The sequence below is a fragment of the Notolepis coatsorum genome (genome assembly GCF_963971535.1).
Source record: "Notolepis coatsorum genome assembly, chromosome: 10".
Taxonomy (NCBI): domain Eukaryota; kingdom Metazoa; phylum Chordata; class Actinopteri; order Aulopiformes; family Paralepididae; genus Notolepis; species Notolepis coatsorum.
Window position 1 is genome coordinate 117,706,212 of NC_140174.1, and position 18,617 is coordinate 117,724,828.

General features: G+C 47.2%; 1 protein-coding gene across 1 annotated transcript in view; it reads left to right on the plus strand.

Moving 5' to 3' along the window:
• LOC311235894 (protein mono-ADP-ribosyltransferase PARP14-like) overlaps window positions 1–18,617 on the plus strand; it is a 139,140-nt gene that overhangs the window by 40,564 nt on the left and 79,959 nt on the right. The window contains 4 exon segments of the mRNA XM_084323416.1: window positions 7,477–7,570; window positions 9,656–9,889; window positions 10,890–11,111; window positions 12,163–12,274. Coding sequence (XP_084179542.1) covers window positions 7,477–7,570; window positions 9,656–9,889; window positions 10,890–11,111; window positions 12,163–12,274 — 662 coding nt within the window.

Genomic DNA, 18,617 nt, shown 5'->3' on the forward strand with positions numbered 1-18,617 from the left:
AGCAAGGCCCGACCAGGCTGTAATTGATGTCAAATAGCTCTTACCTGTGACTGGTTGGACTGCAAAAAGGATTTCCCAGTTATCGATCGCCATCTGGTAGATCCATATGTCCATTGGCTGATGATATATTCCTTTACTGCATACTGAATTCGGCGTCGCAAAAGGTATTCCAAGCTACATGCTACAGGCATAGCTTCAGGCTAGCAGGAAAATTCACTGCATGATGAAAAAAAACGTCATCCGTTCTGCCACAGGGAACACTGCATTATCGAGACAGCGCCCCTATGAGGATCTGGCCGGTAATGCACGTTTCCGAATTCCAAGAGTAGGGTAAGGGCCTGTGTCGACCGGGGAAGTTTTATGAGTTGTCAGCTCCTTTCTGTCATTCATTTCTATGCTACAGACGCGACAGGCGCGCTCCTTTTCCCAGCACCGCGCCTCGCGTTTTAGCGCTCTCGGCGGCCAGCGTCTTTGGGCGGAGCGCTCCCAATCAACATCGAGCAAGTGGCGGAGCCACTCACGCTCTGGAAACACTCTGAGCATGCATATTTTTGCTTTTCAAAGTGGTCCGCCTTGAAAAATACTTCCCCGGTGGACACAAAGCCTAAATCTGCAGTGCCGTGGGGCGGTCAGGTGGCGTAGCGGAGATTGCACTCGTCACCAATGCAAGAGGCTGCGGTCTCGACTCCCGGAGTCAGCATTGCCTTGGCTTGGGCTGATCGCTATACTAACTCGTTTGGCTGGGTTAGGGGGAGGGAAGCCGTGGGTGGGAAACTGGCGTTGTGGACAGCGACGCCTACAGGTCAGGTCTGGGCGCTTGCTCAGCGGAGGCAGGACTTGAGGAAGGCAGCGTGACCTCCCACGCGTTACACTTCACCAATGAGAGCCCTCGCTGCCAGGTGAGAAGAGAGCCACTGGCTATCGCCGCACGTGTCGGAGGAAGCGTGCGGATACTTCAGGGTTCCCTTGTACCGACCAGTAGGAGAACATACGCACAACAACCAGGTAGGGGAGGGGGGGGAATTGGCACAACGACTAAATTGGGACGGGGAGAAAACAGAGAAAAATCGGAGAAAGAGAGATACAAACATTTTTTTAAATCTGCAGTGACATTGAGTGGGATATTACAATGGAATAAAAGCCAAAACAACCTTGCCACGGACATGTCCGTGGTTGGCCCTCAACCGTTGTATCCGAAACATGGACATGTCCGTGGTTGGCCGGGAATGTGTTAAAATATGATTTCGTTTTTTTTAGGGATGTCCGATATTATGGGCCTACCGATATTATCGACCGATATTGGCATTAAAATGTAATAACGTAAATTAGCGTTATCGTTTTTCAAAAAAAGAAACATTTTTAATAATTTTTTTTTACATTTATTTAACCTTTATTTACCCAGGCAAGCAAGTAAGGACAAATCCTTATTTTATTTATTGTCAAAAGTATGCATAATGTTGTGTTAATTCCACGACAAGAGAAATTATTCAGTTTCTTTTGGGGGGACACCCTGCATATATCGGTATCGGTTGATATCGGTATCGGAAATTAAGAGTTGTACAATATCGGTATATCGGATATCGGTAAAAAAGCCAATATCGAACATCCGTACTTTTTTTTACTTAACACAATGGGGATGAACAACGGATATATACGTGTTTCTATTCCACCTGTTGTGGACAGAAGCACGGATATATCCTTGGCAAGTTGTTTTGGCTTTTATTCCATTTTAATAACCTATTCAAGGTCGCCGAGCTGCACTGCAGATGTACCCTACTCTTTGAATTCGCCAAAGTGCAATACCGGCCAGATCCTCTTAGGGGCGCTATCGCGATAATAGAGTGTTCCCTGTGGCAGAAGTTGTCTTCTTTTTTTTTGGATCTCTAATGTAGTTTTCTACTCATCTGAAGCGATAGCTATTGTCTGTTGCACGGGATACGTTTTGGATTGTGGATTTCACTATGCAATAAGGGGATTTATCATCAGCCAATGGACATATCGATCTACCAGATGGCGATCGATAACGGGGAAATGCTCTGGGGCAGTGGTTCTCAAACCTTTTACACCAAGTACCACCTGAGAACGTAGCTGGCTCTCCAAGTACCACCATATGACCGGCGTTAAAATACAGTCTATTCAGCTATGCACAGTTCACGCAGGAGGCAAATGTATTCCTGATACCATTATTTATTGTTAACTTTTGTCAGACACAGCCACAATGTACAAAGAGATAGCACTAGAACTACGCTTCCACACAACTCATCCAATGCAAGGGGCATTGAGAACATAATAACCAGTGTTGGGACTAACGCGTTACAAAGTAACGCGTTACAGAAACGAAGTTACTTTTTGCCGCAACTAGTACTCTAACGCATTACTTTTGAAATTCAGTAACGCTACTTACGTTACTGAATGGTTTGTTAGTTCGTTACTGCGTTCTTTTTATGTAGATTCATAGCGAGCGTCCTTATTTCGCCTGCGTTTGTTTTGTTTACTGTAGACTGAAAGGCGCTATATAAAACGAAGTATTATTATTATTATTATTTCTTTCCGTAGCCTCATTCTGTTTTCGCACTTCTGATTGGCCACTGACGTTCTGAAAGAAATAGACGCTCTCTACAGTAAACAAGAGGACGCTCGCTATGAATCTACATAATAAGAACGCAGTAATAATAACGAACTAACAAACCATTTAGCAACTACTTGGAGAGATAATTAATATACAACATGGAAACGAGATAAAGAACATGTTTGAAGGGCTGCTGGAGTCAACTGGACTAACGTTACATCTCGACCACCGCAGACTGGTGACGGTGAGTGCAATGTGTTCACTGAAACTCAAGATCAACGGATTTTGACTGTACGAAATCTGCCAGGGAATCTCATAATACTAATCAAACAATATAAATATAGTCCTTTCATGCACAATTGATATCCTAACTATTCTAACGTTGCAATGCTTTGATTGATATCTTAAACAACGCTGCAAGATGGTTATGAATGAATTAATGAATGGATGAATGAATGAATGAATGAATGAAAACTTTATTTAACAGATTGCAGAATGGGTACAATACAGTACGGCTCAATACATACAATTGTTAAGGGGATGCAGACCTGAGAAAGACGTTTGTCTTGTTTCCATCAGGGTCCCCCATTTTCAATTCATATAGACATTTATGACATACACAACATACATGACATTTATGGCATAGGGACATATAGGTATTTAGTACTGATACATTTGTGACATAAGCGGTATTCAAATATACAGTACTGTTACCCCTAGATCCTGACAGAGTATATACATATGATGGGGAGGGGACTGTACATTAGGAGGGGGTGGGTGGGTGGGAGAGAAATATACATACAGCGGGGAGGGAATATATAATGAAACGCTCTAGACCACATTGCTTAGCAGAGTTCGGTGATGTGAATGGAAACTGTCAAGTTGATCAACCGATTTTGAGTATATGGGGCATGGGACTTGAGCAATTTTATTTTTTTATTTTTTTTTAAATAACTAAATAGTTACTTTTCACAGTAACTCATTACTTTTGGGTGTAAGTAACTAGTACAGTAACGAAGTTACTTTGAAATGAAGTAACTAGTAAAGTAACTGAGTTACTATTTTTCAGTAACTAGCACAACACTGATAATAACTAACATTCTCACATAGCAAGTGAGAAAATTAAGAACAACTGTATTTCAGCAAATGTACTTAATTCTCTCTCTCTCTCACTCTCTCTCTCTCTCTCTCTCTCTCTCTCTCTCTCTCTCTCTCACAGCAAGCAATTGTCCGTCATTCTCTCTCTCTCACACTCACACACACACACACACACACACACACACACACACACACACACACAACACACACACAATTATTTTGTTACAAAAACTTAATTTCCTGCATTCTGGTGCAGGCATTTTTGAATTTTTACCCTTTAAATGCCAGTTTGTGTGATGGGCATCACAAATTATTGTTAAAGAAAACACACAAAAAGTAAAATATTTTCAATATATCAAATGCAAAGTACATTTTTCTGGGGGGGATTATTACAGGCTAGGCATATGTGTCAATGATTAGCAGCAACACATATTTTGATGGATTTTTTGTAATGTCAGATTTAACAACAACTCTTTTCAGAAAAGTGGGAGTATTTCATTTTTTATCTGACATTACAAGAAATCTAAAAATAAATGGTTATGATCAGGGCTGAAGTTGAATTAAAGATGTATGACTGTTTAGACTGCATTACTCTCTGTCACAGTGATCTCCTGGTTGTTCCCCACTTAGATTATCAAACTATCGCGCCGCCGCAACCAGAAACACTGGCCTGGCCTGCTTCTAAGTTCAGTGACCTGACTGCACATTTTTTTTTTAGCTTTTTTGGAAATGTTTTCAAGTACCACCAGCAGTACCACTAGTGGTACGCGTACCACAGTTTGAGAACCACTGCTCTGGGGAATCCAACCGGCTCATGGTAAGATCTTTTTCACGTAAATTACAGCCCGATCGAGCCTTGTTATGATACGATACGATCGGCCTATGTGGCAACTTAGACGAACACGGTTATTGGTAATCAATAATAAGAAACGACGTCCCCCGCCCCCCCCCCCCCCCACCCCTTTCATGCATACATGCTTGAGAATCGTGCCGATCATATGCAGTTTGAGTTTTAACTGTTGCATCTGTATAACGGAAATGCCATTGGATATAGCGTTAGTAGCTATTAGCCAGCGTTTCCGTTAGAACATATTCGTGCCGGTCTGGGTGTCCTGCAATATTTCTATCACCAGACATATTCAAGAAATTCCGGTCAGAGTTTTAAACAGCAGTCTATTATAATCACATTTTTATGAGCTAACGAATTCCGTTATAATTGGACATGTGTATTAATTACATCAAGCGAAGAATGAGAAATTGATTTGCAGAATCAAATTACTACCTCTCGCCTCTCATGTTAGTGCGATACGCTACCAGCATCAAGCTCCCGCCCCGCAGGCTTGCACTGCAGCAGCTGTCGCACGCACCCCCAAATGAATCTCGAGTCGACATCGCCTCGTTGTATCAGACACGTCACACATATCATAATGTTCAACTTCACACACAGCAAACTGTAGTTGATCATCACATTGCCTCGTTTGCTAGCTCGTCGCCACATGCAGAGAGGACGAGCCACGTGCGCGTAACGCATTTGTTAATTTCATTATAGGTTATAGCCTACATTTAGTTATAATCAATAATATGCATTACTATGTGACACGGCAGTCAACCAACAGTTGCATATTATGATTAAAAAATTTCAACACTCACTCACCCCGTCTCTCGTTGTGCCTATCCGTTTTGTACCTGCATGCGAGAACAGCGGGGGGGGGAACAGCGAGGAGCCACCACGGCATCAGCGTCAGCGGTCTCTGTGACTTCAAGTTCAGAAGATTCATCTTTGTCATTATTAGACCTGCTTGTGCTTGGTTTCGTGAAATATTTACTAAGCTTAGCTTGTTTCGCCATCTCTCTCTCTTCCTCGTATACCTGTTTGACGTTATGGTGGCCAGAGCGTGCAGGCTAAAAAAAAAAAAAAATTAAGTTTCACATCTGAGCGGCGCCATCCTATCGGAGTGAAGCAACAATGAAACTGAAAATGGAATTATTGTTTCGTTCATCGCATAGGCTATTTAATTTTAGCCGATTTTAATACAATTCAAATAATAAAATTGTGCTTAGAGGAATTATTTTCACCGGACATTAACACTTTGACTGCCATGAAACGTCTTTTGACGTCATTGCGGGCCATGCTCAAGTTGCCGGAGGACGCTGTACAGCGTTCTTATATCAATATTTCAAAAATCTGCGATCTGATTCATATGTCCCCTCCGCTGGCCTGAGATCCACCAGCAGGACCCACTGAGCTCTCTGGCGGTTCAGGAGCGCCATCTGGTGGCCGATCGGCGCAATCGCCAAACAGGATGTGCCATAGAGGTTGTGCTAGACGTCCGTAGTACTTCCGGGCGCTCGCTATAGGTCATGGGACTCTGGCTCGTCACGCTACACAGTAATCGATTGGCAATAACTCGATAAACAACATGATTTGGACGTATATACCATTATACAAGCTGGAGATGGACCGGGTAAAAATATATCCCATAATGATAAGATTTCTACTCTACGATGATCGCCCAACGGCGCGCGGAGACTGGGGTGAGTTTCAGCGTGTAACGTTACCGTCTTCGATACTAACTGCTATTATCAACATTTGACCCACATTAGATGATTGGTATAACGCTGCCCACGGAATTATAAACGCCCCCTCGCCCATCCGGTCAACATCAGATGACGTGTAGTAACTTCTAGAAGTACGTCTAGTTGGAATTTTTTATATCGCGCTGATTGCCATCAAACTGTATTTCATCATCAATATAATGCATTTGGGGCTATATATCACGTTCTGGAGAAAGCTGCAGAAAGAGATGAAAACATACTTATACATTAGACCATACTTTACTATGAATATGTGAATGAAAAAGTTTAACGTTGCTACACAATGAACAATACATATAGGACTTTGAATGGGCCCTAATAATGGCAATGTAGCAATAGAATTTAAAAAGTTATAGCCCTGCAAAGAAGGGGACTTTCTCCATAGACAAATAGAGCCGGCAACCTATGGTATATCATGAATTTAACCAAAGTGTTAAGACCGGAGAGATTTAAATATTCGGACTTCAACATATTTTGCCGGTCAAATACCGGTAATTACCGGCTAACGGAAATGCTGCTATTAGCCCTTTATCTCGCCTTCCAGGAAATCCCTTATAACGCTTATATTCACAGCGCTATAAAATGAGAACGTATTGATGACATTTTTTTTTCTTTAAGCCATTTTGAAGGGACGGTTTATGGTCTCGATTGACAATGAGAATGGACAGATAGCAATACTATAAAGTATAGATTTAGCTCTACAAACAGCCCCAAGTCTGTTTACATTTGCTGGTCCTCTTGAGTGATATTAGACGCATCCCAATGGCCCTGAATGTGTTAATAGCGAACGTGACATAATCAAACAAGCGAGCTAGCTGGCTGCTGTCATTGCTAACAGCTAGATATTTATGTGTCGCAGCAGGCTATAACGTTATTTCCAGGAACAAAAATTGGAAAGCTTTTCACTGTGAATACTGTGAATATATTTTTCAGTTAGTTAGATAGTCAATTATATTGACATTTGTTTACACTGCTTGTGTTGTTTTTACTACCTGTACCCCCCCCCCCCTTCCCCCATGCTGCTATGATGCCTGAATTTCCCCAAGGGGATCAATAAAGGAATATATTATCTTATCTTATCTTAATTTCCATGCGGCAGAATTGTTACAATAGCCGATAATCCATTTTCCCAATGATAAATCCCTATACGGGTGGACCTCGCGGGCGGTCCAAAGCGACGTCAGACTACACCTCCCTATTATCTCTGCTTCTAGGTATGGAAGGGGAGAGCAACAAGGAATCCTGGAGAAGTACACGCAGGAGGGTCTGCGGATCATTCTCAGTGTGGGAGACATCCAAGACCAATTGGTGAGTACATTTAGTGTGTATGATGTCTTTTATATATTGTATACTGTATGCATATAGATTGTTTCAAGCATCCCATTCAAAACCCACCTGTTTAGGCAGGCATATGTCTGATTTTATTTTATTTTTTAAATGTATTTTGCGATTGTTAATGAACTGTTTTTAAATTGTTGTACGGCGACCTTGAGTGTCCTGAAAGGCGCCTTATAAATAAAATGTATTATTATTATGATTATTATTATTTCCATAATTTTCACACTAATAATAATAATTATTGTTATCGTTTTTTTTGTCTTTTTTTCTGTATCATTTGCATCATAGTCAGGATGTAGACTACCACATGCTGCCCTACTGTCAGTCTGGGGGAGGGTGTAGACCACCGCATGCTGCCCTACTGTCGGTCTGGGGAGGGTGTAGACTACCACATGCTGCCCTCCTCTCGGTCTGGGGAGGGTGTAGACTACTGTACCACATGCTGCCCTACTGTCGGTCTAATTTCGTCAGCTATTTTTAACTTAGTCATGTCTCAAATGATCTTTTTTGTTTTCATCATATTTAGTTACCTTTATCTATTTTTCTAAGTTTTTTTAGTCAACTACAGGTCTGAGCATTTTCGTTTTAGTCTTTTTTGTTTAGTTTCGATTTAGTATTTTTTGTTTAGTCTCGCCACTCAGTTACAGCCTCATAAGTTGGCGTGAGCTTTTTCTAAACAAAAAAAGCTAACGTTAGTGCTAGCTGGTAAGACTTATGTAAGCTATTTAATGTGTTCTATTGTGGTGGATCAACATAATGTAGCGATCCGTCATGCAGTAATGTAGGGAAGAAAGAGGGGAGTTTCCTTTTCTGTATGGTGCTTTATTTCCAGCTCAATACAGGGTTTTACAGTCAGGTTGATACTTCCCTTCTCATACACAACACAGCTACCTGCTAATACACTAATTTCACAACAACAACGTAACATACGGTCCGTCCATATCTCCCTGTGGGAAACAACACCCCCAGCATAACAGTGGTGCCCCTAAGACCATACAACTAGAGCAGCACACACCCACGGAACGATGTGGACTGAGAGACCCATGTTACTGATCAGACACTCTGTATCAGTGATGGCTGTTTACTGCAGAGTGGAGGGACTGGGAGACCCATGTTACTGACCAGACACTCTGTATCAGTGATGTCTGTTTACTGCAGAGCAGGAGGGACTGGGAGACCCATGTTACTGACCAGACACTCTGTATCAGTGATGGCTGTTTACTGCAGAGTGGAGGGACTGGGAGACGCATGTTACTGACCAGACACTCTGTATCAGTGATGGCTGTTTACTGCAGAGTGGAGGGACTGGGAGACCCATGTTACTGACCAGACACTCTGTATCAGTGATGTCTGTTTACTGCAGAGTGGAGGGACTGGGAGACCCATGTTACTGACCAGACACTCTGTATCAGTGATGTCTGTTTACTGCAGAGTGGAGGGACTGGGAGACCCATGTTACTGACCAGACACTCTGTATCAGTGATGGCTGTTTACTGCAGAGCAGGAGGGACTGGGAGACCCATGTTACTGACCAGACACTCTATATCAGTGATGGCTGTTTACTGCAGAGCAGGAGGGACTGAGAGACCCATGTTACTGACCAGACACTCTGTATCAGTGATGTCTGTTTACTGCAGAGTGGAGGGACTGGGAGACCCATGTTACTAACCAGACACTCTGTATCAGTGATGGCTGTTTACTGCAGAGTGGAGGGACTGGGAGACCCATGTTACTGACCAGACACTCTGTATCAGTGATGGCTGTTTACTGCAGAGCGGAGGGACTGGGAGACCCATGTTACTGACCAGACACTCTATATCAGTGATGGCTGTTTACTGCAGAGTGGAGGGACTGGGAGACCCATGTTACTAACCAGACACTCTGTATCAGTGATGGCTGTTGGAATGTAGAGCTATTATTTGAACATGTAGACCACTTATTTTACCAAAGAAAGTACCACTTACAGCTCCTTTAACTTACCGTGCTCAGAAGTTGAACTTTGAAAGTTGTGCTTTATTAACCCACAATGCACTGCTACTTTTGACTATTCCTCAGACTGATGTTGTCGTCAACACCGTCGCCGACAACGGGAACCTGAGCCAGGGAGCCGTTGCCAAGGCGATCCTGTCCGCCGCTGGTCCCCAGCTACAGGCGGCGCTCGACGGGTTGTTCAAGGGGAACAGGTTGACCTACGGCACCGTCGTCGTCACGGACGGCTACAACCTGAAGTGTCAGAAGGTCTTCCACGCCGTCTGTCCCTTCTATCATCAGGGAGGCCAAGCAGAGGAGGTACTCTCTTTACTTTCAAGTTCAAGTTTTGTTTTATTCGTCACGTATAAAGTACATATACGTTACAGTGAAATGCTTGGTTCTGTAATGAGCCCCCTGAGAATGTGCTTCATACGGTATAAAGAAAACAAGTTAAAAGAATAAATTCCAAACACTATACAAAATATACAATATACAAACTAAAGTACAACCTAAAGTACAACCTAAAGTACAAATGCAAACAACGAGGTACAAAATGCAAACAATGAGGTACAAAAGGCAAACAATGAGGTACAAAAGGCAAACAATGAGGTACAAAAGGCAAACAATGAGGTACAAAAGGCAAACAATGAGGTACAAAATGCAAACAACGAAGTGCAAACAATGAGATATAAAAGGCAAACAATGATTTGATTTGATTTTATTACGGATCTCCATTAGCTGGTGCCATAGCAACCAGCTAGTCTGGGGTCCACACAAAAAAAACATAGAAAAACAATTATTATAGCAAAACAAAATTATTAAAAGTCAGTACTCAACACACAATGTGACCTCATTTTCTTCTTCTAAATTCATGCTATATTATGTTATTATGTTATTTGATACTATCTTGTCTAGCACAGTCTCTGGAGCGTAACAGTAAGAAGCATTTTGTATGAAAGTATTCTGTACTTCTGTATGACAACTATTAAAGAACTTGAACTTGAACTTGAACAATGCATAATGAAACTAACGATTAAGGTGGCTAAAATTACATGCAAGCACAGAAACGGAAAACAAAAAAAACAAAACAAAATACTTTACAGTGTTAAAAACTATTTAAGATATTTTTTTAAAGTGAATCTACTGTAAATGCAGCAGAGGTTTTGAGGCAGGTTATTCCAAAGAGTTAATGCTCTAAAAAATAAAAGAACGTATGGATGGTAGTGCAAATCTTTTTGTAATAAATATATAAAAACATGGCGCGGTGTTAAAAAAAAGTGTTTTGTCGCACACGGATGATTTCTCTCGTGTTTTTCAGGAGTTAAAGACGGCCGTCAGATATTGCCTGGACAAGGCCGAGGGGCTCCAGCTGCAGTCTCTCTCCTTCCCGGCACTCGGCACCGGCAACCTGGGCTTCCCGAGAGCTCTGGTGGTCCGTCTGCTGCTGGAGGAGGTCCAGGCCCACAGCAGGGGGAGTCATCCGCAGCACCTGCGAGAGGTGGCCATCGTGGTGCACCCCGGTGACGCCGAAACATACGCCGTAAGTGTCCAGTAGGGGGGGGGGGGGTCACGAGGCTTTCCCTTAACACTTTGAATGCCGACGACGTGTATTGTCGTCTTATCAGACCCCCCGTTGATGCCGATGACGTGTATTTGGTCTTCTGCCCATATGTGTACAGTGTGCTTGTTTTGCAGTGAATGCCGCACGCCGCGGTAATAATAATAATAATAAGCTGCAGTGTTTTTTTCTTCCTTCTACCCAAGATGCACAGTTTATCAGGAGACATGTTTAGGCTACAGTGTGCTTGTTTTGCAGTGAATGCCGCGCGCCACGGTAATAATAATAATAAGCCGCAGTGTTTTTTTCTTCCTTCTACCCAAGATGCACAGTTTATCAGGAGACATGTTTAGGCTACAGTGTTCTTGTTTTGCAGTGAATGCCGTGCGCCGCGGTAATAATAATAATAATAATAAGCCGCAGTGTTTTTTTCTTCCTTCTACCCAAGATGCACAGTTTATCAGGTGACTTCCTATATTTGGTCCGCGTTTGGTCCGATGAAGCGAACCGAGACCTATGTTTTTTTGGCGGACCAGAGTTTGCGTGTTTGGTCCACACTAGAGTTCGACTGCGCATTCACACAAACCCAAAAAAGCGGACTATCGAATTCTGGTCCGATAGTCCGGACCAAACAGCTCTGATGTGAAAGCGACCTAACAGCACATCAGTTCTCCTCTGAGCGCTCAGTGAGTGAGGGAGAGGAGAGGTGGGGGGAGGGGTGGAAACGTGACCAAAGCAGGGTTAAAGGGTTAAACAGCATCTAACTTTTTTTCCCCTGCATGTTTTTTCTAAACTCTTAACAGTTATTGGGATTGTAAACGGTTAACCATTTCACTGCGACAATACACAGAAGGTTAACCCTTTCACTGCCACACAACAGCAGGGTAACCCTTTCACTGCCACACTACCGAAGGTTAACCCTTTACTATCACACTACTGACGGTTAACCTCCTCTAATTAGAAACACAGATGTGTTTAAAAAGCGAAATGCGCTTTAAAGAGTATATTCATTTGACTCTACCTGTTTTATCAGTGTTTCACCAGGGAGTTCAAAGGTCAGGGGCAGACCGATGTTCAACAGGGACGGCGGGACTCCCACCAGTCGTCGCCCAGACACTCTGCAACTCAGGCTGAGCAGCCCTCTGGTAAGAAGGGTTCCCCCTAAAACCTCAGAGTGGTTATGATGTTAGAGGTGGTTATGATGTTGGAGTTCAGGGTGGTTATGATTAGGGATGTCCGATATTATTGGCCTACCGATATTGGCATTAAAATGTAATATCGGAAATGATCGGTATCTGTTTAAAAAAAAATAAAAAGATTCCTTAAAAAAAAACATTTATTTAACCTTTATTTACCCAGGCAAGCAAGTAAGAACAAATTCTAGGGCGACGAGCTGCAGGGACGAACGGCCTGGCTTTGGGGAGGTGCTGGAGCCGAACTAGAGTGCTCTTGCCCTGTCTCTGTTTCCGATGGAAACTGAGGATCACATGGAGGGGGCGAGAGCGCTCTTGTTTGATGCCCCAATGGATTCGTATCATTTTCCCCCTCGGGGTGTGGCAGGAGAGTGTTGCGTCTCCTTGGGGTCCCTTGTTCTCTGGTGTTGGGTTAGAACCTCCGACCCTGAGACAAGATGCCCAGCTATCTGCCGCGTCGGATGGTGGCGCCCGACATGGTAGCCTCCCGTACGTGAGGGACGTGGGCGACGTGGAGGGAGGTACGCAAGGGGAGTTGCTTGCCTTGTTCCCCGAGCTCATGGCGGCCACCGCAGCCGCTAATGACGTGGCGTTGCCACAGCCTCTGCCTGCACCTGTCCCTGATGACATGATAGATAATCTCTGGCAACGTCGTCCTGTGAGAGAGACGGGCGTTGTCTGCCCATTCTTCCCTTCAATGGAGGCCTACGTGAAACAGGGACAGGTAATCCCCTGCATCACTGGCCTTACCCCCACCTACGTGCCAGTCATGCGGGTGGTGGGTTTGGTCCAGGGACTAAAGGACAGGGTGCCTCGGCTTGATAGCCCGATGACATCCATACTTTGTCCCGAAGTGGTGTGGGAGCCGTTGCGGAAGCCGGTTCCCCAAGGGAAATCGGCTAGGCAGATGGCTAATTGGAGTGACCAGGCGTACATTGCCGCGACTCAGAGCCTAGCTGCGATGTCTAACATCGTGCAGCTAGCGCGCTACATGTCGGGGATGATGACGGCCAGGTCGGTATTGGCGGCCGGGTCGATATCTTCACGCCCAAGCGGCTGGAGCCATCCTGCACCTTATCCTGCACATTGTCCCAGCGCCACCTTTGGCTGGAGCAGGCGAGGGTGCCGGAACAGAAGAGGATTCCCCTGCTCACGGCCCCCCTCTCCGATGCTGGGCTGTTCGGCTGGGCCATGCAGCAGATGATGGCTGCCTGCAGAGAGATGGAGGAGGAGCGCTCTGTGCTCCAACCCCATTTCCCCCAACCCGATGCCACCGGTGATGGCCAATGAAAGCAACGCCGGCAGAGGACCCCGACCGTTGCCTCCGCCACCACCGCCGCCGCTGCTGGGCCTTCGTCCAAGAAGGCCAGGAGTGGAGGGAGTGCCTCGTCCGCCGCAGCCAGCCGCCCCACGCCCGGAGGTGACGGTAGGGATCGACGTGACCAGGCTCCCCAGAACCGTCCCTCCGGGCCGGCTCCCCGTGGGGGCAGGCACCGCGCTGCACGCCGCTAGTGACTCTCCGCTGTTTACCCCTGTCCCTTTCCCCTCCCCAACATATAATTTTGTTACTAAATAAAAGGTCCCTCCTGGTGGGGGACTGTTTTTTGTTACAAACTGTGTGTTTATTCACTGTTATATATTGGGGATACGATGTGTAAACCCTCACCTAGCTGTGGGGTTGTGTGTTTGTTTGGGAGAGTAGGACAGTTTTCTTGTAAATTGTTCTGGTCGCTATATATATGTGTGCTTGGCAAGGCCTGTGGCTAGCACTCGGTCAAAAGACTTGTCTTCCCTCATCATGAAGAAGACTGTGTTCTTCTTGTAATGGTAAATTTTACCGTTTTTTATCTGAGGGGGTTGTGTGTATTCTGTTACGTTGGAAACATGGCATCGAGTCCACAACTTGGTTAGAGTGTTAGCCTACAGAAGGGCTCAAATATGTAGCTTGTACCGAGGTCTTCACCCTCTCTTAAACGTCTGTGTTTTTCTTTAGACATAAAACACGGGTGACGTGTTTCGCACATAAGCCTAAAGCCTTGTATATAAAACCTGTTCGCAAACGAGTTGTCGTCTGTGGCTGGCGTGCATTGGTTTAGCTTATCCTAGTGGATATACGCTTTTCATGTAGCATGCGAGGTACACTGGTATCATCGCTGCTTGTTGTTTTTCATCGTATCCGGGGTGTGGGGTCTTGAGGGGGTGAACTGATAAACCTCCCTCCCCTTTTTTTCTGATTGGTCAGGGGGTTGGACCTCCTGTCCTTCGGGCTTCCTGTCACGCTGTTGGGTCAGCGCGTCACAGGGTAGGGAGAGGGGGGGGGGGAGTTCCCTGGTCCCACGCCATATTTGGGCAGGTGGGTCACGGAATTCCCCCCGCCATAGAGTACGTCACTGGGCGCGTTTCTATTGGTTGTGAGACTTCCGTGAGTTCTTTTCAGGCTCCATGTTGTGGACCTCTGTTATTGTCAAGATGAGTTATGCGGTGCGTGAGAACTTAAAAATATGTTTTCTGCTCTGCGCTCTGTTGCATATGTCTTGCGCTTTTGGTCACGTAGCTCAATGTTACATATATTTTTTCAATTATTGCTCACGTGGGAAGTCTCTCTGGGGGTTCCCTGTCTCCTCTCTTTTATACAGAGCCGGGTTGACAGGGGTGTTTTCCCTCGGACGCGTCATATGGGACCATATCTGTGTCTCTTAGCCGGCTTCCTGCCGCTCTCCCAGGCGGCTTGGAGGGAACGTTATCTGGGTTCTTGTTAGAATTACCATTGATAAGTTTTGGGTCTCGACGTGTACATAGTGCTGGCCCTGGGTGCTTCTGTGTGGAACCACGCATGGGCTTGCGCGCCTTGGATGCTCATCATGGAAACAGCGTTTTTATGGGGCAACTAGGATGGAGTTTGTCTCTTCCGAGCGCCAGTGTACTAGGTTAGTCTCGATGAATTCTCGTTCATCTCTGGGGGGAGATAACGGAATAGATCAAAGCATTGGCGGAGGGGTCTCACGCTTTTGGGGTGGGCCACCGGGCGCGGTGCTTTTATGTTCTGACCGTCTTGGTGGCGCCCTCTGTGATGTTTTAGATCGACACGCGTACCTACCCCCCTCTTAGGACTGGGGATGGTGGCGTGATTAGGACACGGGACTGGTTCTGGTCGCGCCGGACCAGGTCAGTTAACCCGTTGTCCGCCGGGGCGCAGATCTGCTGTTCTGGTACCCTGAAGGACTTGTGCTTTTTCGGGGAGAAAATGCCGGGTTGGCCCGGGCGTTGCAGGGGTTGATGTTATGGAGGTGTTCGTGGTTGTGTCACTGCATATTATCCTCTACTGTTGCTTGGTCCATATTGTGTTGTACCTTGCGCTGTGCTAAAGGAGCCTGGTCCTTCTCCATTCTTTTTTCGCCCCTCTCTTCTCCTGCTTGGCGGGGCTGGGAGGGGGCTGTCGAGGTGGTTCCCTGTGTACGTCCCGGTCCGCCGGGCCCAGGTCCGGACTCGTTCTCGTCTACCTGTTGGCCTGGGTTAATCCCTTCTTGAGAACTGAAACACTTGTACTGCTGTATAGCCGGTGTATGCCCGCAGTTGTGTTTTGGAGTTTTTTCTTGGGGGGGGGTTATAGGAACAACCGCCTCCTGTTAAACTAAACGTAGGGTGGTGGTTGGTTTCCAGGTGTGTTGGTAGCGGAGTCGACTCTCGGGATAGGCCGGGCTTGACCCCGTCTGCCTGCGAGTGTGTCCCTGCACCTTTCATGACGTGTGCCAATCGTGTCAGCCTTCTCTGCCTTGGCCTCTCTAGAGGGTCAGGTTTTTTTTGTGGAGGCTGCGACATGGTGCACAGCATACCGAACGCCCCTTCCGCCGGGGGGCTGTTTTCAGCAGACCCCTTAGGCGCCTGTCTAGTCCGCAGTGCTCCAGGCACAGGTCGAGTCCTTTTGACCTGTTGCCTGGATTGAGGGATCAACCTCTTTGGGGGTTGTCTCCCCGGTGCGCTGCCTGGTCCCGCTGTGGGGGTGTAGCCTCTTTGAGTGCTTCAGGGCGGCGTGCTGTAGGGGGGAAGGGCCTGCTCTTGGATGGGCCCTGTCCGATACACTGGCGATGTGGCAGGTGGTGTCACTAGTGACCGCCTGGTGGGGTCTCGATGCTGCGGCGTCGTTGGCCTCACCAGGCCCCCTTTTTCCGGGGGGTCCTGGCCCTTCCTGGGGCTGGGTCCTCCTTCGCTCTCCGCTGCTACGGCCTTGCCACAGGGTTGGGTTCTTGACCTTGCCCCCGTGATATTAGGGATTGTAACAGGGTTTTTTTTCTTCCCGTTCGTTCCCTAGTGGCATGTGGGATGCGCGCCTGTGTAGTCGCGGGTTTTTCTGTGGGAAGTTAAGTCCCACGATCTGCTCACCCTGTGCGTTTGAGTCTAAACCCTCTTCGCACAGTCGGATCCGATTCCCTCCCGTCCCCCTCTAGCGGGGTCCGGGGGCTCGGGTCCTCCGCGGTTCTGATGGTTGTGGGGGGCCTCAGCGGGTACATTTGTCGAGCTTCCTCTCTGCTCAGCTCCTGTGTTCCACTACGAGCAGAGCGTAAGCTATTACGATATATAACATACGGTTATCCTATAACCATAGTTATGAGTATAGCGAGCGCTCTGCTCGGACTCACTGAGGACCCTGTGGTTTTCGCCTTCGGTGGTGAAAGACTTGGGAAGGAGCTGTTAGTATGGCCACGTCCCCACTTATGTAGAGGAGCGGATGTGGGTGTGGCCAGGCGGATGGGTGTGTATATGTGGAGACATTTTATTCAGACTACTACATACTTGGCTATCGCGTCTCGCTCTGCCAATGAGATATCCTCTTATCTCCACGCACATAGCGTGCATGCGAAACAAACAAATGCACCCACTTGCACGTGACCAAGCCACTCCCATGCGTCTCCCTATATGATGCCGGAAATGGTCACGCTCCACCTTCCTCATTTAGTTTCCAACGCGGAAGTAGCAGTGCACTCCGTGAACTAGTTGTTATGAAACGCAGGGAGAAATTACATAATGTTGGGTATTCGCCAGAAGTTCACCAGCCCTCGGAACCTTCTCGGCACATCCTAACAGCGCAACGGGCCTGTCCTGGGTTTTCCTTGTCTCGTGACAGCGGACCGAGGGACGTCGCACGACGGTTAGCGGTTGAGCTAAGTCGTGCACAGGTAGGGCCTAGGGAATTCCTCACCAGTCTAGGTTTTGCTGTAAACTGGGAGAAGAGTACTCCTCTTCCCAGTCAACAGGTGGAGTACTTGGGCTTGGTTCTAAGCTCAAGGCCCATGAGGGCAACCCTCTCAGAGCGACGGCGAGAGGATATTCTCAACGCGCTCAGGAGGTTCCGTCCTGGCAGGACGGTTATGGCACTGTCCGTGATGCGCCTGCTCGGTATGATGGCATCTGCTCAACCTGTGGTCCCTCTTGGCCTCCTCTTCATGAGGAGGATACAGCGGTGGTTTTTCAGTATGAAAATAGACTCGGTGAGTGGCAAGTGGAAGCGACTGAAGGTTCCCGTGTCAGTACTGGGGGATCTCGACCACTGGGGGAGGCCTGGTGCCCTCACCAGGGGGATCTCCATGGGCAGCAGGCTATCGCACGTCACGGTCTTCACCGACGCCTCCCTCACGGGATGGGGGGGGGACGTGTCGGGCCAACGCAGTAGGGGGCAGCTGGACGGACCATGCTGCCCAGTCTGCACTGCATATCAATGTGTTGGAATTGAAGGCGGTCCTTCTGGTCCTCAAGCGGCTCGGCCACCTGGTGGTGGGCGAGCATGTGTTGGTCAGGATGGACAACACGACGACAGCGTCGTATATCAACAGACAGGGATGAGTACGCTCCCTCCGTCAGCACCGGGCGGCGGTCGAGCTCTGGCTATGGCTCTGGCTGCGCAGCCTGAGGGCTCTCCACATCCCTGGCAGGGAGAATGTGGGTGCAGATGTGATGTCGCGGGGCGGTCCTCATCCCGACGAGTGGGGACTACGTCCAGACATAGTCAGGCAGGTCTGGGACCGATTCGTGGAGGCCACGTGGACCTGTTTGCGAGCAGACAGTCCCACCAGTGCCCCTTGTGGTTCTCGGTCAGCCGGAAGGACAATCCCCCTCTGGTGGCGGATGCCTTCTCGATGTATCCGTGGCCGCCCGGGATTCTGTACGCATTCCCCCCCATACACCTGATAGCTCAGCTGTTGGAGCGGGTACGTCAGGAGCGCAGGACTTTGATCCCGACCGGGGCACTGCTGTGTGGGTCCTGATCCAGCTCTTGGTAGCCCCGCCGTGGCCTTTTCCA